Source organism: Carex rostrata, chromosome 3 (genome assembly GCF_964058835.1).
Source record: "Carex rostrata chromosome 3, lpCarRost1.2, whole genome shotgun sequence".
NCBI classification, from domain to species: Eukaryota; Viridiplantae; Streptophyta; class Magnoliopsida; order Poales; family Cyperaceae; genus Carex; species Carex rostrata.
This window is the reverse complement of record NC_135920.1, coordinates 3,532,506-3,556,380: the sequence shown is the minus strand read 5'-3', so window position 1 is coordinate 3,556,380 and position 23,875 is coordinate 3,532,506. Positions and strand designations below refer to the sequence as shown.

At 35.0% G+C, this 23,875-nt stretch overlaps 4 protein-coding genes across 4 annotated transcripts; all 4 read right to left on the bottom strand.

Moving 5' to 3' along the window:
- Window positions 1–207: 207 nt before the first annotated feature.
- On the bottom strand, window positions 208–5,235 carry LOC144550989 (uncharacterized). Its single transcript, XM_078298759.1, has 5 exons — window positions 4,854–5,235; window positions 3,289–3,974; window positions 2,221–2,434; window positions 1,274–1,321; window positions 208–882 (listed from the first exon to the last, which is right to left on the bottom strand). Exons 1-5 carry the CDS (start codon window positions 5,058–5,060, stop codon window positions 451–453), a joined length of 1,587 nt encoding a protein of 528 aa, XP_078154885.1. The 5' UTR covers window positions 5,061–5,235; the 3' UTR covers window positions 208–450.
- Window positions 5,236–10,905: 5,670 nt separating this feature from the next.
- On the bottom strand, window positions 10,906–14,276 carry ING2 (PHD finger protein-like protein). The gene is made up of 7 exons (XM_078298720.1): window positions 14,073–14,276; window positions 13,733–13,804; window positions 13,350–13,534; window positions 13,209–13,272; window positions 12,048–12,298; window positions 11,908–11,946; window positions 10,906–11,277 (listed from the first exon to the last, which is right to left on the bottom strand). The coding sequence occupies exons 1-7, from the start codon at window positions 14,116–14,118 to the stop codon at window positions 11,173–11,175; spliced, it is 762 nt and encodes a 253-aa protein (XP_078154846.1). The 5' UTR covers window positions 14,119–14,276; the 3' UTR covers window positions 10,906–11,172.
- Window positions 14,277–15,906: 1,630 nt separating this feature from the next.
- On the bottom strand, window positions 15,907–17,829 carry LOC144550961 (zinc finger A20 and AN1 domain-containing stress-associated protein 6-like). The gene is made up of 2 exons (XM_078298719.1): window positions 17,422–17,829; window positions 15,907–16,759 (listed from the first exon to the last, which is right to left on the bottom strand). Exon 2 carries the CDS (start codon window positions 16,743–16,745, stop codon window positions 16,254–16,256), a length of 492 nt encoding a protein of 163 aa, XP_078154845.1. The 5' UTR covers window positions 16,746–16,759; window positions 17,422–17,829; the 3' UTR covers window positions 15,907–16,253.
- A 3,834-nt stretch (window positions 17,830–21,663) lies between these two features.
- LOC144551899 (NADPH-dependent aldehyde reductase-like protein, chloroplastic) lies at window positions 21,664–23,301 on the bottom strand. The gene is made up of 2 exons (XM_078299999.1): window positions 22,579–23,301; window positions 21,664–22,093 (listed from the first exon to the last, which is right to left on the bottom strand). The coding sequence occupies exons 1-2, from the start codon at window positions 23,237–23,239 to the stop codon at window positions 21,936–21,938; spliced, it is 819 nt and encodes a 272-aa protein (XP_078156125.1). The 5' UTR covers window positions 23,240–23,301; the 3' UTR covers window positions 21,664–21,935.
- Window positions 23,302–23,875: the final 574 nt, after the last annotated feature.

Here is a 23,875-nt window from a genome sequence, read left to right as displayed (position 1 = left end):
ATAACATGTAGATAGATATATATTGCAATGTAAATGTTAGCATTGATGCGCTTTTTGTGACTCGGTTGTTTTGCCAAAACTTCATAGTGGGCCTCATTTTTGTGCTTGACTTTAATAATATAGATATACATCTGAAGTGCAATACAAATCCTAAATTATGTCATAGTTTAGTATTATTATTATTATTATTATTACCACAAGCAAAGAAATCCACCCATCGAAATGTTTCTTAAAAGAATCTGAAGAATGCTCGGCGTTCTACAAAAAAAAAAGAATACATCCACAATCCATAAGAGGTACACTCTTAGCAGCCCCATGATAATCAAACCGCGCCAGAACCTAAAAACTACCAAATCTAAACCACATTTACCATAATCTAATTCTTCTCAAATCAGAAGTTTATCACCCAAACTACCCAAATAAACAAACTTAACAAAAACATCTCTTATACTACCTAGATGAGAGAACAATTGATGGATTTGATTGAGTGTCATTCGCAACTACTTTAGACGAACTGTCAATGGCAATATTGCCGAGCTCAACTGCCATTGCATCTCTCTCTTCTTTCTCTTTCCTCTGCTTATCAGACTCACCATCATTCATTGAAATGAGTTCTTGCTTTGGAGGTTGGGCAGGCTCACGTGTGAAGGGCCCTGCATTGAGCCAGGGATGCTGGAGCAACTGAGCTGCAGTTGGTCGTTTCTCTGGTACAAAATCTAGAATTGGTACTAGAAAATCAGCCAAGTCATTTGCATCCCTTTCATTGAAGTCGTACTTTTCAACTAGAACCTTATTTAGTGGCCAGAACCGCAACCGCCGAATGTGCCTCAAGTCACCATACCGGTTGAAGAACTCTCGTGAGTACCGACCCCCCAAGGCAATCTACAGAAGACAAGATATGACATGCTTAAGTCAAATATCCTAATAATGACAGCTATTTAAGTATAGTGCAAGGAATATGACTTGACACAGTACAGAACAGAATCTACCAGTACTGAACTGGTTCCAAATGGCTTGGTACTAATATAAGGTTACTGCTTTGCTTTTTTTTGGGGCCAACATCAAGAATGAGAAATGCATGTCTATGCTAACATATAAATATAAACCTAAGAAAAAAGCCATGAGTTTCTCAGTAAAATGCTTTGTAAACAGGTACAGTTTCCATACCGGACAATACATGCTTGCAGTTTCTCAGTAACATGAAACCTAGCCAGTATGTTATTCGAATACAGAGATATGACCTTGGAAAAATGCATGAATGTATTGTTCGTACCTTTCGTGGCATCATACCGAGAAGCTCCATCATCAGAGCAAGAAGATCCTGTATAAATGAAATTAGTATTAGATAGCATTTGATACTGCAATTTCAAAATATTATTTTACGCCATACAAAAATGTAACAATTGATACACTGACTCTTTACAATAACAAAAAGACAAGCCACCAGGATGAAACGGATTAACTAACAAGGTAAGTTTTCTTCCACTGTATAATGTGCAAAATGGTTCCACTGTAAAAAGTTTCCATAAAGTAGCTATGAAACGAAATAGATTGCGCCTTATGATAATGATAATTTTGAAGTTTCAAGATCTTTGACTTGATCCAAGTCTGATTGGAAACTTATGGACTCTTCTAAAATAAATAAGACCCATAGTCTAAGATACCCAACTAACCTAGAGCTGATTGGCATTACCTGAACCAACATAGAAGGACACTGGAACCCCCCAATCTCAAAAAAAAAAAATTGACCTAGCAAGATCCCAAATATTCTTAAAGCAGATCCAAACCCAATAAATCCAAAATATAACTGGCTGGTCCATAATCTGAAAACAAATCAAACCAAAGCTCAAGTGATGCAAACAAAAAACTAAACCAGATTGCTCCCATCTCGAACTAGAATAACTGAATATACCTCGAACCCCAAAAATCTGAGTCAAAACTTTTGACTTTATACCCAAAACAGCCCAGCCAGAACCGATTGACTCCTGAGTAAACCTAAATCCAACATGACTTGAATGGTTGAACCAGACTCTGAGATAACCCTAATGCACCCTGATCTGCCACCTTCAGAAGTGGCCATTACTGCAAGAATTGGATATGAGTATTTTACAAAGTTCCAAAAACTTCATGACCTAATCATACATGAATTCCTATAACACCATCAAAGCTTAACAAAGCAAATCCAAAAAAGCACAAATAATCGAAAAATGGATAGCTGACCTCATCACGGTCGAAATTGTCCCCACTGTGCGGATCGAAAAGCACATCTCCAGTGGCAAGCTCAAAACAGATGCATGCAAACGACCACACATCAGCCGACGTAGAGTATTTTGACCCCAGAATTACCTCAGGACACCTGTACTGTCTCGTCTGGATATCACTAGTGAACTGCTTGTACGTCCAGCATGCATTACCAAAGTCCACCAACTTGCACCTATAAAAAAATAAATTTTCTTTATTAGCCGAATACAGACAGTTACAACACTGCATGTACACCACACCTGTTCAGAATTAGATTTATCTGCCATGCCTACAAAAATGGAAGTTTGACCTCCATCTATTCCCTTCAATTTTTTTAAAATCTACCCAAACTGCCAATTGTGTTACGTATAAAGAAATAATGAAGCATGATAATTTGGGCATAGGTATGATGTGAGGTTTAAATCATCGGTAATGGCATGTTCCTTTATGCATTGTGTATTTTGTTTTGCAGAGAAAGTACTTGCATTTTGTAAATTTTAAGGTATGCATGTATGATTGTGCATAACATCTCCGTAACCAAATTAAAAAAATATATAAAAAACTTTTGGGCAATCTGAAGCATTTTTCTTCCATTCATTTACAATAATATACACTAGTGTGCAGGCAATCTAAATCCAACAACCGAGGAAAAGCAAGAACAACAATAGCCGTCTGTTATACCATAACAAAAATAAAACCAAATGTATTAACATTGGCAACTATCATCCAGCTTTTCTCGTGTTCATGCAAAAAAACAGCACATCCTCTAATTAATGTACAAGAAGAGCAAACTGTTTGTTAAAATCTTGACAATGTTGCAACTTAGCTACAGGGTATTCAATACCACAAGAGGTTTAGTTACTTAATATCGAATAGCTAGAGGCAACATAGGAACTTTTTCTTTTTCCCTGGTCTCACCTTGGAATTGAATGTTATTTGCCAGTAATGTAACAAGTTTGATGTTAACTAAAATTATGACAAAATTGTCCAACAAAGTGCTTTCTCTATCCACTTGCAGTTCTAAGATAATGAATTGTTTAGGTTTACCTCAAATCGGCCTCCATTGCCATTCTCTTTCTTGTCCCCTTACTCCCTCTTCTATTCTCTTTACCCTTTCCCTCTACACTACCTGCATCAGAATCCGCATCCCCCTTCTCTGACGACTCTTCAGCACCATCAGCACCAGTTGCTGACGTGGCCGCTGCAGCCTTCTTTGCCTTCCTCTTGATCTTCTTCTTCTGATTCTTTGTCAGCCCACCATTTGATGAAGAAGCTACGATAACAACCTGCTTCGTAACTGCTGCATCATCGGCTTGATTTGTTTTTGGTAAAATAAGCTCTGCAGCCGTCCTTCTCGGATCTTTTGATGAATCAATAGACGACAACAACAAAATGTTTTCGGGTTTTAAATCTGTATGAATGATGGAGAGTTCTCGGTGGAGGTAATCTAGACCAATTAAAACATGGCGACAAATTTCTCTAACCATGTTAAGAGGGATACCACGGTAGTCTGTATATTTGATAAGAGTTAGGAGGTTATCGCCTAAAAATTCAAAGACCATGCACACGTGGGACCCGTTGGGGCCAGAGTGCTTAAAGTGATCCAGTAGTTTGACCACACATTTTGTGTCACTTGGGTCACCTTCAGCAACTTGTTTTAGGATCTTTATTTCATCCATGGCTGCCTCAGCGTAGTGCTGTGCACTCTTTTGCACCTTTAATGCGACATATCGCTGGAAAGAAAAGGGGAAATTTTAAGGGATCTGTTGGGTACTTCATTCAGACATTTTATGATTGTTACAGGATGGTATTAATTGGTTTAAGGGTTTGGTGGGTACAAAGGTAAGGATAGCCATTACCTACTGAAGATTGTTTTGATTTTGGCAATAGGAAAGCTAAAGCTTCCTACTTAAAATTATTAGAGACCAACCCAGAGATACAAACTACTGGAGTCAGCTTTATCCTATTAAATTAATACCGTCTACCAACAACATTAAAAGTTGAAAACAGACAACAAGTCCCCCTAAATTATTTGTATTTTTTTCTTTTCCGAAGCAAACACAAAGATGAGAAGTTAAAAGGGTTCTATCTCTTATTGAGGGAGAATGATGTGAGCGTTCTCCATCAAATTTGATTTAATCTCACAATCTAGTTGTTCCAATAAACATGCCCAACTGGTTCGAACTCCAGTTCACTGTTTGGTTAGGAAATTTGGGGGGAATAAGAACGGTACTCAGGCATTGTTACTACCCCAAACACCAATTTGATTATGAAAACAGGGGGCTGTTCCTTTGTTTAATTCTCCCTCTAGAATAACTACTTCTAAGTAAGAACAGACAAGTTAACAGTCTGCATAGATAAAGTGAACGACGACAAGAATACCGAACCTTTCATTTAAGTAATCACTGAAATTTAATTCCAAAAATGAACTGAATGGATGTCAGAAATCATTATACTTTATATATTCTTCTTGGAATTAAGTCACAAATCTCCATTTTGGATTTCATAACCAAACACAAACAGCTAATAGCAGCTACCTTGCATTGGAACTGCCCGAACTAATAAAAGTAAAACCAAATTATAAGCACCGAATATAAGGAATAGGTTGTTACCGAGTGAGAGGTGTCCCAAGCGAGCCAGACAGTAGAAAAATGTCCCCACCCGAGCTTTGCTTGTACGACATAGGTGCCCTGTTTGAATGTATCTCCGATCCGTACGGCGTGGTAGCCTCCCCGGCGATAATCCTCCGTCCCTTCATCCTCCGACGTGTCGTAGCTACTCTCGCTCCTCCCCTCTTCCTCCTCCTTCACTCCCGCCATTGGAGAGAGAGAGAGAGAAGTAGATGTCTTAAATGCGTTTATCTATTTATTGGTTCGTTAAATGGGATTTGGAGAGAATTTGGGATGGATGGAGCTAGGGTTTGCTTCTCTACTTGCCCTTGTCTGCCCTTCTTTCTTCCCATTTCTATTTCACAAATCTAGAGCGCCGTCCCAGACTGGTCCGGATCAAATCCAACCTTCAAGTGTACAATTGGAGGATTAAAAGAGATATGAACCGTTTATCTTGACTTCTACGGACCATATTTCTCATTGCTAGTGAGCATACCAATAATTAGGATCTAAAACAGACGATCCAGATCATCGTACGATGCTCCAACTGTGCCCTTGCAAAGATGCAACTGGAATAGTCGAACACTTCTCGAACCAACCCAAAGGTGGAGATGTTACGATTTCATTAAATTTTGTTAGAATTTTTTTTATAAACCATAATTATAAAAATTATTTTTACTAAATCAGTATGACAGTATGATTATTTTATTTTTTATTTTTTTTTTAGAAAAATCATAAAGACTGAATAAGCTATTCGGTCTGAAAATTTTACTTGTTTTGAGACCGAATAGCCTATTTGGTCCCAAGCTATTTCACAACTTTTCACACCAAATCCTGCGGCCATTGGTGTGGTTGGTGTGGTGATGTATTTTAATTCTGTTTTTTATTGGGACCAAATTATGTCCGTTGGTACAAGGTAAAACCGTCAACCTGGGTCCCTTATTAAATTAATTACTACTCTAACTAATTTTAGAAATTCATTAGAATTTATCCTTTCAATTTAGAACTCGAGTCGAGGCTTCGTAAGATTTTATAATTAAATTCGTACGAATATTTCGAATGTTTTTTTTTCAATTTAGGATCCGAATAATTTGATATCAATTTATATATACAAATATATCTAATTAAATCTCTATAATTCTCTAATAAACGAGATTTGTAAATACATCATTTCAAATTATGAATTTATTCGTACGAATTATGAATAATTCATATACTTACATTTCAAATTTTAGAACTCAGTTTATTTAATCACCAATACATGTTAATTTAAAATAACCATATTTTCAATAATCTAACAGGAATCGTATCTAATTTTTAAATTACGAACCTTTTGAAAAATTAGAACTAATTTATAAATCTTATAGTTTAGTTTTAAATCTTAATTCAATATGTATTAATTTCATAACTCAATTATATCTCGGAATTTTTAGTTTCATTTTAATTTAATCAGGTATAATATGAATGATCATTTAATTAAATAAAAGTTTAATTTGAGCGAAATTTTTAATTTAGCATATTAATTTGATTTAAAATTTCGGGATATAACACAAACTCTGACCTTGATTAATCTTAATATATATATTACATCCTAATTATATGTTTGTTGGTTCAACTTGCAATGAAATATATTAATTGGGTGCAATTTATAGTGAACGGAGGATAAACCAAAATAACCAAAATAACAAGATATCGGAAGGGTAAGTGAGACGAATATAAAGGGGACCGAATGACCTGCTCAGTCTGTGCAACGGGGACAAATGCCTTACTCGGTCGGGGTATTTTCCAAATTTTCTGTGGACGCTGCCACAAAAAACTGTGAAGTAGCATGGGACCGAATAGGCTATTCAGTCGGTCCCAAAAAAGTAAAATTTTCCGACTGAATAGTCTATTCGGTCTTTATGGTTTTTCTAAAAAAAAAAAGTAATCATACTGGTTTAGCAAAAATGATTTTCTTAATTATGGTTTATAAAAAAAATTCATTTTGTTATGCTAAATATTATACGTCGAGAAAAAAAAATCTCAGAAAAATGAAACAATCATATCAGTTTTTTTGAAAAATTAATAAAAGAAATTATAGTCTTTATAGTAATATTACTTCTTACGAGATAAATTAATTCGTCTGTGGTAACCAAAAGACAACTTATTATTGATATTATTATTATTATTATTATTATTATTAATATTTAACAAAAGCGGACGTGCCCACCGATTTTCATTAACATGAAAACCATATAAAAGACATGTCTTACTGGTATCACCATTGATATCAGCCTACAACAGTAACAACATTCACAATTATCCATACAATATATTATAAAAAAAATACTTACACATAGCAACCACAAAAGAACAACATCTATAGAACAATATTATTAACTAATTAATTTAACAAAACTATAAAGATTGCAGTGATGTATTATAATTAATTCTTATCATATAATATAGAAAATGAAGTAATCATGCTAGTTTTTTTAAATATTTTTTAGTTATAAAAATAAAATGAAGGTTAAGAAGGCACAATTTGTGTCTTTCCTTTTAATTATACAACTCGTGTAAAAAAAATTGTAAATACATAATCGTATTATATTTATCTCCGTATTTACTTCTTTTATGGAAATCTATCTTCGTATTTACTTGTATTGACGTCTTATTAGTTATTTGTATAGATAGCAAGAGATGATCATAAGATGCCCTTGGTATTTGATCGAGCAAATTTTATATAAAATAAACTTAATATTTATTAAATGTTGTAAATTTGTAATGTAATCTCAACAAATAGTACAATACAAATAAAGTAGAACTAGGGTGTTCTTAAGTTCACCAAGCTCTTTGGTGAACTCAAGTCTAAAACCGGTTAAATCGGCTTTAAATGACGAATCCAAACCATTAAAACCCGCCTACTTTATAAGTGATGCATCTACGTGTGAAAAGTTATTACATGTATACATTAATTTAGTATAAAATCAAGCGGTCAAAAAATGTTTAAAAAATAAATGCATTAAAATTAATTTATTATCCTTCTAATTTTGACCGATTTACTTTATACGGAATTAATTTGAATGTTTAAAATTTTTACATGTAGAAACACCACTCGTAAGGTGGGAGAGTTTCAACGGTTCGAATTCGTCATTTAAAACTGATCGTAAGTCTTTTAAAATTTATCACAATTGCAATGAATTATATTTATTAAATGTATTCGTGGATTGTGTAAATGTATAGAATTGGTATTAAGTTGTCACAACCTTTTTTATAATATTTGGAAGTCCAAAATTCATTTATCACAAGATTCCTGTGCTCCATGACACTGATCGCCGGTCTTTGTTATTTTCTACATTAATTAATTTGGTACAGATCAGGGAATTTGGACTGGTTCTTGAAAAACAAAAGAAGATAATTCTGACTCGAAAAAATATTATCATTTTGTTCTTATGACCAAATATACATCTTGACTAATTTTTCACATTTATTTTTCTGTACATACCAGAAATTTACGCAAATAGAAGCCAACATATCAAATTTCAATATCGACACATTATAACACGTTTTTTTTTAAGTAAAAGCATAGGTCAAACCATTTAACTGTTTAATATTCACGAATAATTATTTTTTCTAGATTTCGACATACGACCTCCCACACAAATAATATTGTCTTTATCACTAGTTTATCAATAAATTATAATACTTGATGCTGCGAACTGCACAAAAAAAGTTTCACGAGCAGGTTACAATATATTATTATCATTTTGGGCTTTCGCTATGTGTGTGTGTGAGGTTGGTTAATGTCAAATTGATTGTTTTTGAGATTCCATGCAACTAAGTCTTTTGTAATTTTTAAAGTCTAAAAAATCAATCCAAACAGTTAGATGTGATTTTTATATTAAAATGTGCTTGGAGACCAAATTTTATATTTTTTGGAACTTTTTTACTACTTATTAAGCCACTTTGAAAATTACTGATCCAACGATGGCTTCTGATTTTACTGTTTTGTTAAGCCACCGTTGGATCAGTAATTTTCAAAGTGACTTAATAAATAGTAAAAAAATTTAGAAAAATGTAAAATTTGGTCTCCAAGCACATATTAATATGGAGAACAAGTTGAACGGTTCAGATCGACTTTTTGGATTTTGAAATTTCAAATTTGGACCAATAACACTTCGGCCTATATGCTACCGAAAGCATATTAGTCTCTCTCTCTCTCTCTATATATATAGAGAGAGAGAGAGAAAGAGAGGTTGGCTACTCTACTTCCATAAGCATATGAGGGTATATGCTTATAAGTCATTTTTTCGTTTTCAAAATTCAAAAAGCAAATCTGAACCGTTAGATGTGATCTCTATATTGAAATGTGCTTGGAGACCAAATTTTACATTTTTCTGAATTTTTTTTACTATTTATTAATCCACTTTGAAAATCGCTGATCCAACGGTGGCTTAACAAAATAGTAAAATCAGAAGCCACCGTTGGATCAGCGATTTTCAAAGTAGCTTAATAAATAGTAAAAAATTCAGAAAAATGTAAAATTTGGTCTCCAAGCACATCTTAATATATAGATCGCATCTAATGGTTCAGATTGACTATTTGGACTTTGAAAACAGAGAAAAAGAATTTGAAAGATAGAGTGCATTTGGGTGCATTTAAACCCTCCTATATATATATATATATATATATATATATATATATATATATTTTCCTTTTGCATGTTGGAAAGCAAAAGGTTGACCTAATAATTAACGTACCGGGAGGAGGCATGCTGGCATGGTAAGGGGTGGTTCATCAGAGAAAGCAAAATAATAATGGCTGGAAAAAGATACGAACTGGACCACCCCCGCAGGCACAGCCCTTTTAGTAGTGACGTGTCAGGATCTTATCAATTTCACTTTAATTTTCAACTTTTTTTAAGATTTGCATCGTCCCAACAATGCACAGTGTACAGCGAATGGAATTGTAGCTGAATTGGAAGGAAGAACGAGAAAAAAATGGAAATAATCAGTCGAAGTAGTCTAAGTTAGCAGGCTAAAATCAAGAAGTGGAAGGCATATTTTCTTTTTTTAAATAAGATAAAAAAAGTCAAACCTCTAATTTTATATTTTATTGATAAATTAAAAATACAATGAATAAGGCTTAGATGCTATGGATAGTATAAGGCCTTCCGTACTACGGACTCAAAAATCTATCGTATAAACTTCAAACTTTGTTCTAAGTAGCTCAGTAAATTAGTTATATAATAAACTTGTAGAATGCCAACTTTTACTATTTTTGAAAAAAATTTACTACTTTTTATGATTTATGAAATATGGTAAAAAATAACTTAAAAATAAAAGAAAATTGCCAATGTTTTAAGCCATTTTTTTATCATTTTTTATAAATCATAAAAAATAAAAATAATAAAAATTGATATTTTATTATATAACCAATTTACTAAGCTACTTAGATTAAAGTTTGAAATTTATACGATAAATTTTTAAAACTATAGCATGGAAAGCCTTTTGTAATCCATAGCTAATAAGCAAATACAATATAGTCAAAAAGTATGAACTTGCTAAAAAAGTATTGAGCAGAAAAAAAAAAATAGAAATTACATCTCTTGTAACCAACTCAAAATATAAACACGAGATATAAATTGAACCGTTTCAACGATCTAGGGTATGTTTGGTTTGAATTGAAAATAGACTATTTTTGAAATTAAGCTATTCGGAATAGCTTATTTGGTGTTTGGTTGGATTAAAAAAACTAGAACAGTGAATCCAAACCTTTTGTCTTATTAAAATAGACTATTCTTAAGAATTTTAAGATTTAACTATTCTAATAAGACAAACTGTAGCTATTCTTGATTTGACTATTCTAGCTATTCTTATTTTGCGATCATCTGTGCATGAAAATTGGGTGCACAATAAGAAATTTGACGATTTGACAATCTCCACAACATGAGAAGGGGGAAGTAGCACCTAGTTAATCAAAAGTTGAAAGTTCAATTCCCTCACAAATTTGCAGGTTTTTCAAAAAAAGGGAAAAAAAGGGACAATCTCAACAACATAAAAGCTGGCACTGGAAGTTTGGAACATCTTACAAATGATAATTGCTACTTGGATTTTCTGAGTTACAACATTGAAAAGATTTGTCAACACACAGCTTGTAAATTCACAATTATTTACATATCTAGTTAAGAGAAACCACATCAGAAAAAAAAGTTGCCTGAATACTACATGCTGTTGGAATAACAATACATGCCTTGATCACAGCAAGGATAGCAATTAATAGCCGAAGAAAGAACAAAAGGAATAACCAATACAAGTTTTTCCTTACAAGCAAGCGGTTGAAATCAATCGTTCCTGTCTCTGCATGTGGGACAATACCACTTCCCCTTGAATCTTGTCTCCGGCGTAAGACCGACACATGAATAATGAAACCATTCACCACCTTCACACTGTAGATGAATGATACACATTACCAGCACATAAATATACAAAGTACATCCATTTTAGATTTACAAAAACTCTGGGTTTCTGAGAAAATAATCCATGAAAAGCATATCAGTCAAATATCTTCCCTCGAGGATAATTACCTTGCTCAATACAGACCACACTTGTACATTCCCCTCAGGTAACTTAGGTGGGCAACATCTTGACCACTGTGGATGTACGGGCAGCTTTGAGATATGGAACAGACAATCAAGTACTGACTACCCAAGTTAGGTACCTGAGGGGTGTGAAGTAACTGGTACATGCCTTGGCAGGTATGGTATCGAACTATCATAAAATAAAAAATTATGGTGTTCTACTGGCCACACTTGATTATAAGACTTGATCAACTATCCAGTATCAGTCACGTTCATTGACGTACAATTAAGTGGAAAACCAAATCAACAAAAGCAGCAATGATGCAACAGTTATCATCTGATCCAACCAGAATGCATACTAACCCTAATACTGGTATAAAGCAGTACAAAATGCAACCGGCATAATGTCAGCATAATACACACCCAATCAGTAAATCATCAGTATTAAGGTGTGCCTTGGATCTAGTTCATAAATCATAGACAAGTAAGATAACTTACATTCTCATTGTCGCAAGCGATCATGTCACCATATGACACCTGGAAAGGAACAACATCTCAGTAATCCAAAATTCTCAATATAAATCAACTAAAATAAAATAGACAAGGATGAATAAAATAACACATCCTTTGCAAGGTACCTGATGGCAGATGCAGTAGGTCGGCTCATTTGGGTCAATTGGCTGGTCGGGCTCGACATAGGTGGCAGTGCTGTTCTTCTTGTTGCTTCCAGGAGGAGGCATGAGGTCCACGTCCCATTCCCTCTCGTGCTTCAACCGCTTCGAGGATTGTGGAGTGATATAACCGCCATTCCCCCCTTTACGCCTTTCTTCCCTTGATGCAACGGGGAGTGGAGGCAGTACTGCTGGTTCGTCCGGAGGTAATTTCCCCTCTGTCAAAAGTTAAAATTAACCAGGGATTATTCCTGTTGATATACCAAACACTGATACATTCTTTAGTTATACTAAATTTTTATATTATGACGTCATGGCTTATCAAGAAATATTTGAGCACAACATTATATTTTTTTATAAAGAATACATGAAAACAGCCTATAGGATCGGTCTTAAAACACTCAGGTAATGTACCAGTCCAGGTCTTGCAATGGTGTGCAAGGTACATCCTGTGTAGTATTCTGGATCCAAAAGAGAACCAATAGCCTCAATTGAATGAGGGTAGCATGGAGGGGCCGTTCGGCAACAAGGGATTAAGAGCCTAAGGAGCGCTAAGGAACCAATGTTCGGTTGTCTTAATCTGTGGATGAAAGGTAAGGAAGCTAAATGAAGGGGCAAAGGTGCCTTAAGGTTCGGGCAGAGGATTAAGATCCGGGCAAAAGGAGGCTAAAGGAGGTGATCTTAATCCGCGCTAAGGAACCGGTGTTCAGCCGGATTAAGCGACTAAAGAAGTTAAAGGAAGTGGATTAAGTCTTAAGGAGGCTTAATCCTTTGTTGCCGAACGGCCCCGGAGTGATTTAAGATCTGTACTTTTTGCTTGGTTCTAGCATCATGCATTGGTATTTGCCGTACCACAAGGTAAGTACGAGGTTTTACTCCAAGCATCCCAACGATTCCTCTATTTATCTTAATCATTTTTCAGTTTTGATTTTATCTATTCTCCTACTTTAATGTGCTTAGTTTCACATCACAAAACAGGAAATGATTCTGGTACTTTTTCAGAGACCAGCTTTAGTTCTCATATGATAGTTGGCTTAACCTATATTTTCATAAAACTTTCATTTCCCTCTTACGGTACAAACTTATATGTCACATTATGCATGTGTTTTTACAAGATTACAACAGCACCTTGCTTTAGATCGTCAGCAAACTGTTCCAAATCCTCTGTGAGCCGCTTTACATGGCTCTCAATCTGTAATCTTTCTCATAAATTAATAGTGATGCAATAGATGTATATATTTGAGTAAATTAAGCTGTGTAAAAACTTACTAGATCATACGCTTGCCGCGCCAGCAAGACTTTCTCTGTACAAAGGCCAAGTGCATTTTCCTGACTAGCTTCAATCTCTTTTTTCAATTTATCCAGAGCAGATTCATCTTCAAATTCATGATTTAAGCTGTGAGAAGATTTTGCCACGTAGTATTTCGTTTGATCTTTTGTCTGACCAATAATACCTGTATAATATCATAAATTAAAGCAGTAAACAATAGATGCAATTAATAAGACCAATGTGCATCATATCTCATTCAAAGTGCACACTGCACACCGTAAAGCAAATTGACCAACAGCAATGTAAAGGAGACAATTAAAAATACCAATGTAACATTCACTGGTTCAATGAATAAGTGTAGATGTCTAAAGGAAAAATTCACCTTGAGCTCTTTCATCAAGCTCTCTCATTGTAAAAAGAATCCTCTGCAGATCTCCAGCCAATGTGCTTGAATCTATTACAAAAAAATTAGATTCTAATGTAAGAAGTAAATAAAAGGAGTTTTTGCATTTATACACTGGCAAAGTAAACATTGTAGCATTGCTGTACAGGCTGTAAAATAAATATTAATTGTCAATTTGCACATAAAGTTTTCCTTTTGCCCAGATGAGGTAAATTGATACTCTGATAGTAAATAACATTTTGCAAGGATTTATATGTAAATAATGGTACCAACGAACACATGCAAAACGACTAAACAAACAAACAAACAACAGACTTACACTCAAGATAGTCATCAATGTAAACTCCTGTTCTCGCGATGGCCATGAATGGAGCTTCGAGCTAGGGTTAGGGTTTCAGCGAGACCTGGATCAGAATCCGGTCGATTGATTGGCAGGCTCAACGACAAGGGCAATTTAGTAAATTAGAAGCAGATTGAATTTTATTCCCTTCTTCTCAGAATGGCCCAGAATTGGAAAATGAAATACAGGCTTTGGGCTTTAACCCCATCTATACATTATTATTATTTTGGGCACTTGAGAGCCTGTTTGGTTCTGTTATTCCCATCTCAATCAAAGTTTTTCATGCGCGAATCTCAATGAAGAAACTTTTTTCATACACGAATCTCAACGAAGTTGAATGGTTGGGATCGGAATAACATGATATAATACGAAAGCTTATTAGTTACGGTGATAGATCATGTAGCTTAATTCTGCTGATGGCACAATTGGGCAACATGTCATCTAAACCATGATTGAGTTCGACAGTTGGATTTGATAAAGGCCCGCAGCTGTTATAACATTGGAATATCTGCATTGAGTTAAAACAGATTAGATAGTTCAGATTAAAGAATAAACATAAAATCAACAGTTCGGGTTAGATAAGAGGCGCAACCACTGTTATAGTTATAGACAGGCGGTAGACTGTACTGATGCACAATTTAAAGCCAGGAGAACAAAAAAGTAGCTCTGGATGCTGACATCGAGCATTTCACTAACACAGCAACCCATTGTCCATGAGACGAATATATTTAGACAAACTAGAAAATTCACGAGTATTCAATAAAACAAATATATGTACAACAATCCAGACAATTTATAAGCAGCAGTGAGCCTCAGATGATTTTAGAAGCAATATTTTGCCAGTACGGCTCAGGTATAACTTTACAAGGGCTGATAACTTGGGGAAACTGACCGTAACTGCAAAATTTTTGCATGTACATTGAAGGGTGCATACTCCAGTTTATGTAAAAAACGAGATCACTATTCAGAGGCGGAGAGAGTAAAAGTCAATCAGAGTTAATTGATTCTCATTTTTTTTTTCAAATTTTTTGTATATATACACAGCTTTCTATATAATCTAGAGTAAAATGATCCTCATTCGCAACATAAAAAATTTATATGATTGATCCTAATTCATGACCCCCATAGTCAGAAAGTCCAGCTCCACCCCCGTCACTATTAAAAAACATCTAAATATATATGCTGAACAACGAAAGCGTACAAATTATATATTATATATTATATATTAATAAAAAGAGCCTTGTAATTTGAATAACATGAAGATGAAGTTTTTTCCTTTCTTATTAAATTTTCTTTTTGATAAAAGTGGGATAGGCACTACTATTTAATTGGAAGTTGAAACAAATTTATGTTTTTGTGCGGTACCAAATCACTGGTACCTGTAGACAACTGCACTGCTGTTCCTATTTTATTAAATATAAATTGTTAAATATAATATACATCCAGAACATCTGCTGATACTTGGGACTACCTTTGAAAGCCCCTTTTTTTACCAATTACTGGAAAGATAAACGCCGTTTAACTAGAAACATAAAGTCACAATTCACTAGTTCTCCTATACGCAAAAGAGCAAGAGAACCATACATGCCAGCAAATTTATAATCTTCATAGCTTCTCAATCACATGAAAAGAGCAAGATTGCGTAAATTAATTTTTCTTGATGCCTGATCCCCAATAACTACTAGCTAAGGCCAACCAGACAAAAACAATCGTCTGAGCAGAGAACCATACATGACAGATAGATTTCCACTTATCAACTTATGCCAGAAAACTATGATGACACTAGCAAGTTGTGAAATAGTGAAAAACAAAATAACTCATGCAAAGATAAATTAATTTATAAGAGAAACGAATGGGACATAATTTGTGCAAGTCTCACTAGTAGGAACCCTCCCATTCAATACCCAAATCAACATTATGACATCACAATCACCAATCTCCCACCTGCAATTCCTACGCCATGCCATTTGTGACCCGGATGGTACTTTTAAGAACTTTAAAAAGAAATTCACACAATATACACAGGGGTTTATCTTTTTTTTCACAAATTTCAATCCCCGCCACCCCAATTGAGAGATGCTGAACTGTCCATAGTAGCAAGCAAATGAAGTTGACTTCTAAGAAACTATCTGTTTTTCTTCCCTAACCCGCAATCATACATCATATCTTATCAATCTTATCAGCCTTCACGACCGGATTTCCTTTGGCAATTGCCGCACGACCTGTGGATTTGTAATCAAAGGAACATTCATGAATATCAGAATACCGGTGCAGAGAGCAGAATGTGCCACCACACCGGCACTGGAAGCCTGTGAGACCGACTTTCTTCCTGCAAAAGAAACAGCGGTTCGCTGGCATGTTCATCTTCAGATCCTCAGTGGCATTCACCTCTGCAGCAACTGTGGATGCCTCAGCAGCGGCTGGTTCAGACAGGAGAGATGACGATGAGCCCATGCTATGTGATTTCTCAGCAGGTCGGGTGGGTTGGGAGAGGAGCGGTTGTTGCTTGATGAACTCGCGATAGCACTTTGAACACATGTTGTTTGTAACTGAACTACCATAGAAACCACAGTTGTTGGCACAGAGAATCGGAGCATCTGGTGCTCGTAACTCGGTCTCTTCTGTTTCCTGCTTCCAGCTCTCTTGTGCCATTTAATTTTCAGAAGCTAGTACAATAGCAAAGGAAATATTGATTTATTACAAGTTTGCAACTATTAAAGTTTTCAAGAAGCGGGTTGCATAAGGAGGGATCATTTGATAGTATGGTGTGTTATTTGGTATTATATAAGACAGTTTGTATTATGTATCCGAGATTAAATTACAGAAAAACAAAGTATCTATTAGTTATCAAACTATGGAATATGTAAAGAAAAGGTAGAAACTTTAGTAAGGGAAAGGTTATGCATACTAAAACAATATAATTTAAATAATTTCCATGAAAAGGCCTTCTGAATATTCATAGCTCCGTACCAGATAGCAAAAATTCTATTCAAATTTTCCTCAAAGAAAATTATATTGAAATTTTCTCAATGGACAATAATTTGATGAACAAAGCTACTCAAGATAGGCAATTATATTAGTGAAATCCTTACATAAACTCGTATTATTATTATTGTTATAAATTTAAGAACAATCTGCATAACATAGCGATAACATAAAATTCAACTGCAACAACGTCGGAGGTTATTCGAAACAAAGCACTTTTATTTCATAGTACGGGGCTTAATCAATAAAGAAAAACCAAGAAATTCAAGGAACATAATTTTCTTTGTTTGCATGAGAAATAGAACAGATCGAGGACGAAAAGTGCCAAAAAAGATAGAATTACCTATACGTGCTCTTCAATTGATCCGTATTCTTTTCGTCCAAGAATTGAGAATTTCTGGAAGGCGAGAGATAAAGCTAGGGTTTCTAAGTTTATTACAAAAAAATCGGGTCGCGAAGCCCCCCAATTTGCCATTATCTTGCTTCTAAAGCAGGTAGGTGAGCTCAGGAACTTAGCATGAACGTGGTCTGCATATACCAAGCAAATATTACGCTTTTCAATTTAAAACCGGTGTATTGCCCAGGTTCTTTCAATAATTTGAACCGTCTTTGCTCATCTGATCGATGCGTTCTAAATAAGATCTACTATTTTCGGTACAATCAGTTATAGAATCAGCAGATCACTATTTTCTCAGAAACTGACCCGTTACAGGAAAAACTATAGTTGAATGGACGGAGGATGCTTGTTCAAAATAATGTGAACAGGCCAATCTGACCGAATATGTAGGCAATCGGTTTGGATCGGCGTAACGTGACAACAAACAAAATGCAAGTTGATTTGACTCGGACAGCGCAAATCGGCAAATTGAACTGTGACATCAAGTGTCAATGATGCAGCGCAAAAGGCAAGTTGATTTTTTATTTTTATTTTTGCTCAAGAAAAACGACATCAAGTGGGGCCCTCATGTCAAGGATGCAGCTAGGAGTGGTAACGAGCTAGTTCGATCCGAGCTAGGTTTTAGCTCAGCTTGTTAAATTATGGACCGAGCTACAACCAAACGAGCTGGACCTAGGGCATCAGAGCTAAAACCTTAGCTTGAGATCGTAACAAACCAGCCCGAGCAGACTCGCTGGGTATGGCTGGATCTTGTTTTAAGAAGAAAATAAATTCTACAAACTTTTTGGATCGAGCTATACAGTATAAAATACACACAAATTCATACAAAGTCACAAATTGATGCCTAGCCAAGCTAGCTTGTGAGCAGGTAATCAAACTAAGCCCCAGCTTGAACTCGTTAATCCTGGACTGAGCTAGTGACTAGTTAGCTCGTTAACAGCTCGATCCAGTAATGAACGAGTTAGGTGCGAATCATGACCGAGCTACGAGCTACGAGCTTTTTTGCCACCCCTAGATGCACCTACTATTAATGGCATCTTTAAACGACCCAACCCGAATCAGTACCCGACTGGATACACTTGCGTAACCGGATCTGAATAGGTGACTCAGTCAATGGTATCGATCAAGAGTTTTTTTCAAGGAACAAGGCATTATGAACTTAATTTTTTTTAATAACATATAAAATAATTAAATTGAACAGATTAATTAGTTTTAATCAATTTTCAAAAACAATATTTTTGTTTGATATTTCAGTTAAGATTCACGGTAATTATGCTGGATTATTCAACGTAATTGGATTCAACTTCTGCAATTTTCAATTTATTTGTAATTTTGTAATTTTGCTAATCGGTTGTTTATCCCATTTTTACCACTACCAACTAATCAGTCGTTTATCCCATTTTTTACGACACTGAAAAACAAAGTGGTAAGCATTCTGTACCGGCTAGTGAGAACCTTCTTACTGGTGACAATATCTGACATAGGGAGAACCTTTGCTAATATGATATTGATATGTAACACAATACAAAATCCATTAAAAGTATCAATTCAATTTCAAATAAAAAAGGAACGGCTGAAATAGGAAAATTACAAATACATCCCTCAAGAAAGCAATAATCTGATCTCAAACATATTTATATTCGAGTTAGGCTGGGGTGCTATGGATAGCATAGTGGCCTCTATGCTACGGCTCAATATTTGAGTTTTCAAAATTCAAACGGTCGATCCGAACCGTTCATCTTATTCTCCATATTAATATCTGCTTGGAGACCAAATTTTACATTTTTCTGAATTTTTTTACTATTTATTAAGTATTTTACAAAATTGTTGATCCAACGGTGGCTGCACAAAACAGTAAAACCGTTGGATTAGCGATTTTCAAAGTGACTTAATAAATAGTAAAAAAATTCGGAAAATTATAAAATTTGGTCTCCAAGCAAATATTAATATGGAGAATAAGATGAACGGTTCGGATCGACCGTTTGGATTTTGAAAACTCAAATATTGAGCCGTAGCATAGAGGCCACTATGCTATCCATAGCACCCCAGCCTAACTCTTTATATTCTTTCTATAAGAAACTATCTGGTACTTGCCTTTCGCATTTACCACTGCCAGTGCCAGTCAGACCACATTACTCCAATTTACACTCAGCAGCAGACCGTAATTCCGTATGATGCCACTGTCAATTAAAACCCTTCTCTCCAATTACCAATGCGTTAATCCCGTAAGAGTTTGAAGTTTTAAATTGCCATCAAGATTGAGAATGATTCAAAGGCACATAGTAATTATGTGAGAAATCATGCATTCAAAATTCAGATGAGAGAAATTATTTGTTGTCATAAATAGAGATATTTAATAGTTTGATAGCTTGACTTCTAACATTTATTAAAAAAAAAAGAGTGAGTCTATGGTACTATGCATATCACGGGTTGTTACCGTGCTACGGCTCTATATTCGAGTTTTCAAATCCTAACGGTTGATCCGAACCGTTCATCTTGTTCTCCATATTAATATGTGTTTGGAGACCAAATTTTACATTTTTTGAAAAAATTTTACTATTTTTTTAGATATTTAGAAAATCACTTGATCTGAAAATTCTGGACCATCCAAAAACAGTGATTTTCAATAAATCTAAAAAAATAGTAAAAAAATTTCAAAAAATGTAACATTTGGTCTCCAAACACATATTAATATGGAGAACAAGATGAACGGTTCGGATCGACCGTTAGGATTTGAAAACTCGAATATAGAGCTATGGCATGGTGCCAAATCGTAATATGCATAGTACCATAGACCCACTAAAAAAAAATGCCATTAAAATCTTGACGTTAGCAACTTGCTACATAGAGCAGCAGTTCGTCTGGCTACAATAAATCCAAGTGACCTGACTTTTGCTCCCCGACTCGCCTGACAATGTACTGCACCGATGCACGACTGAATTCATATCCTCCGTCATCTCAAAAAAAAATAATAAAAAAAAATTCATATCCTCCGAGATATCTCAAATTTCGAGTTCTGTGAAATTTCCAGACCATTCAGATTTCTAAAACACCAATCTTAAAGTAGCCCAATTTCTATTAATATTGTTGCGTGACTTCTATAAAGGCTCGGTTTTGGATAAACTAAAAAATTAAGTCATTTCATAAGATAATCTATGTTCCCTGTCAGATAACTCAAGAGTTTATCTGAAACTGGGCCATACTATTGATGGTAACTGAAATCCTAATCTGTCCATTAGGCCTAAATTTCATTTTGGGCCTTTTGGCCTGTTTATAAAAATTTAATCCTAGCCTGCGGGAGATGCATACAAAACTTTATTCAGGATACAAATCCGGAGTTATGTTGGATGAAGTCGACGCTAATTCAGAACAGCAAGAATAGCTCACTAATTCGCGTTAGGAGCTATTTTATGATTTAAACAGATTAGTTAAAAAATAAAAATTGCTCACTAATTCGAATTAGTATTGTCAATTCACATGTGTATGTTTGGTTGGAGTAAGAATATGTTATTTTTAGAAAAGCTATTTGAAATAGCTTGTTCTTTGTTTGAATGTGGTTGAATAAGCTAGAGTAGTGAATTAAACTCTTTTATCTTATTAGAATAGTCTATTTTTACTAAAAGTTAAATTTAACTATTGTAATAAGACAAATGTCAAAAGAGCTATTCTAGTTATTTTTATTTTACAACCAAATTTGAGTTAGAATGCTATTCACATTTCATCCAAACATACCAGGATACCATGCTATTTTCGCTTCATTCAAACCTGAGTTAGCAATTTAGCGTGCTATTCTCACTTCATCCAAACATACCAAGATACCATGCTATCTAGAGAGAGAAAGAGAAAGAAAACGAGGAAAAGAGAGGAATTGTAGCAGATTTGAACTCCTTTATTCAACCGGTGAAATTATTAATTCGATTAATCAGAATTATGGCTTTATTTATACAATATTTTTTTATCTAAAAACTTTATTTATTAAAATTAATAAGTCAACTATTTAGGATAATTTCTCACATCCTTATTGACGCTTGAGAATACAATATTAACAGTTTAACACTTCATCGAATTCAAATTTGATGTCTAAAGTTAATATTTAAAAAATATAATAGACTATACGAAAAAAATAAGGATAATAATGAGATACTCAAGCATATCATTTCCCATTAAATTGCATATAAATAAATTTCTCAGTCAAGTAATACTTTATATCTAATACCCGAAAAAATTAATCTATTCCATTGTCACATCGAGTACATGCATGGACTATTCCTAACATTTAACTTACAAGCACCGAAAAACATTGGCTACTATCTTAACAAATTGAAACTTAACCAAACTAAAGATCCCATTAATTCCACCTCAAATCAAATCACAATCTAATAAGAAAAGGATAGTGCTAATTAAATAAAAAGAAAAAGTAGATCGATGGCTCGGTGCAAATCAATTAACCCTTTAATAACCTAGACGTTGCCACCATTGCAACGTACAACTTGGGCATTGACCCACCCCCCGGCATCACTGACGAGGAATCCAACAAGCTGTGCGATATCCTCAGGCTGCCCCAGCCGGCCAAGCGGCACTTCCGCTATGATATTCGATTGGTCCTCTTCTGATTTACCTGTTACAGAAAAAATATAGATACATATTAAACAACTCTATTAGGATGATTAAACAGAGTGAACATGACAATGTAGTTAGAATGCACTAATTATGAATTTTACATCCATAATTAGAGTTCTAAATAGCTGCGCTTAGCTTTTTTCGGACCTTGAAAGCTATAACCTTACAACCTTTTTCGGCGCAATAGCTAACTATAGCTACTTTTTAGCCTTTCCGTGTTGACACGATAATTGCAATTTAAAGCCTTGTCCATAAAATATACCAAATTGTTGTAAAAGTTCTTTTGTACTGAGAGGTTTTAAGCACCAATTACAGCGATATTGATAGAATATTTAATACAATTTCTTTGGTTAAGAATTTAATTAGATGCTGTGCCAAGACTTTGTCCTCAATTACATGATTTTTTTTAAAGTCTTGCAAGTTAAGGCATTACTTATGCATACACCCCGGAAAAAGATTATAATTAAAGAAATAAACAGTTACCATTGTAAAACATTGGAGTTGCGGTCGGTCCTGGCGCAACTGCGTTCGCAGTTATCCCAGTTCCGCGCAGCTCCCTTGCCATTATCTTGGTCATCGTCTCAATTGCACTCTTAGAGGCTGCATAGATGGAAAACCCGGGTCGAAGGGACCCAATAACTGAAGTGGAGAATGTGACAATCCGTCCCTTCCCGTTCCGAATCAACCGGTTAGCCGCCTCGCGGCAGCAGAGAAAAGTCCCCTTCGTGTTTGTGTTAAACATGTAGTCATACGTTTCTTCGCTCGTCTCGGCAAGTTTTGGGTAATCATAATCAAGAACCGCTGCAGTGGTGACCAATATATGGATGTCGGGGCCAAAGGTCGAGGCAGCGGTATCAAAAAGCAATTTCACATCAGAATCCTTCGACACGTCGCACGACACAGCGATAGCGCGTGGAGATGAAGCAGTGGAGTTTATGGCAGTAACAAGCTTTTGCACGGGGCCGGAATCGCCAATGTAAGCAATCACCACCTTGGCACCAAGAGACGCGAGGTGTGAGGAGACAGCTGAGCCGATGCCACCGGCACCGCCGGTCACAATAGCAACACGGCCTTCAAGAGGGAGAGATGGGGGGAGATACAATTGTTGCTCCGCTAAAGCTCCGTTGTTGGATGATGCCGCCATTGTTTTCTGGAACTCGTGTTTTGAGATGATTCGATTTCACAAACGGCTGTATGCTATGTGGTCGGAATATAAGTGCATCCGATTTATTTTTTTATACTATCTTTCTTACAAAAATAAACACATATTTTTAGAAAAATCCTATTTTTATTAGACTCAGCTCTGAATAGAGACGCAGATTAAATCAGCACTTCCTAAACAACAGTGATATTTCTGACTACTTCTAAAAAACAATCGTAGATTTAATCTGCATCCCTATTTCGAGTCGAGCGCAGATCAAATTTACATCTCTAGTAAAAATAAAATTTTGTTTCTTAATTCCTGATATTTATTTTTAAATTCTATTTTTATAATTAGGCTCCACCTCAAATAGAAACGCAGATTAAATCTGCACTTCCTAAAAATAGCAATGATATTTCTGACTACTACTTAAAAGATAGTCATAGATTTAATCTGCATCTCTATTTCAGGTGGCCGATTTGTTATTAATATCGATAATTAAATAGAAAAATATAGAAATGTCCACCACTTTTGAAAACATTTAAAATTATCCATACTGCTGAGATTCTCGATATTTTAGTCATTATATCATTTTTTTGTGATTTGACAATCAGCCGAATGTTTTACATTTGATTTCTG

Bases quoted from the DNA above. Each gene is read 5' to 3' on its own strand.
- LOC144550989 (XM_078298759.1), bottom strand. From the start codon at position 5,060: ATGGCGGGAGTGAAGGAGGAGGAAGAGGGGAGGAGCGAGAGTAGCTAC. The intron at 3,975-4,853 runs GTAACAACCTAT...TTTTCTTTCCAG, and splicing joins CTTGGGACACCTCTCACTCG to CGATATGTCGCATTAAAGGT. The intron at 883-1,273 runs GTACGAACAATA...TGTCTTCTGTAG, and splicing joins TCGGTATGATGCCACGAAAG to ATTGCCTTGGGGGGTCGGTA.
- ING2 (XM_078298720.1), bottom strand. From the start codon at position 14,118: ATGGCCATCGCGAGAACAGGAGTTTACATTGATGACTATCTTGAGT. The intron at 13,535-13,732 runs GTGAATTTTTCC...GATATTATACAG, and splicing joins GCTTGATGAAAGAGCTCAAG to GTATTATTGGTCAGACAAAA. The intron at 11,278-11,907 runs GTAAGTTATCTT...ATTCATCTACAG, and splicing joins TCGCTTGCGACAATGAGAAT to TGTGAAGGTGGTGAATGGTT.
- LOC144550961 (XM_078298719.1), bottom strand. From the start codon at position 16,745: ATGGCACAAGAGAGCTGGAAGCAGGAAACAGAAGAGACCGAGTTACGA.
- LOC144551899 (XM_078299999.1), bottom strand. From the start codon at position 23,239: ATGGCGGCATCATCCAACAACGGAGCTTTAGCGGAGCAACAATTGTAT. The intron at 22,094-22,578 runs GTAACTGTTTAT...TTTCTGTAACAG, and splicing joins AACTCCAATGTTTTACAATG to GTAAATCAGAAGAGGACCAA.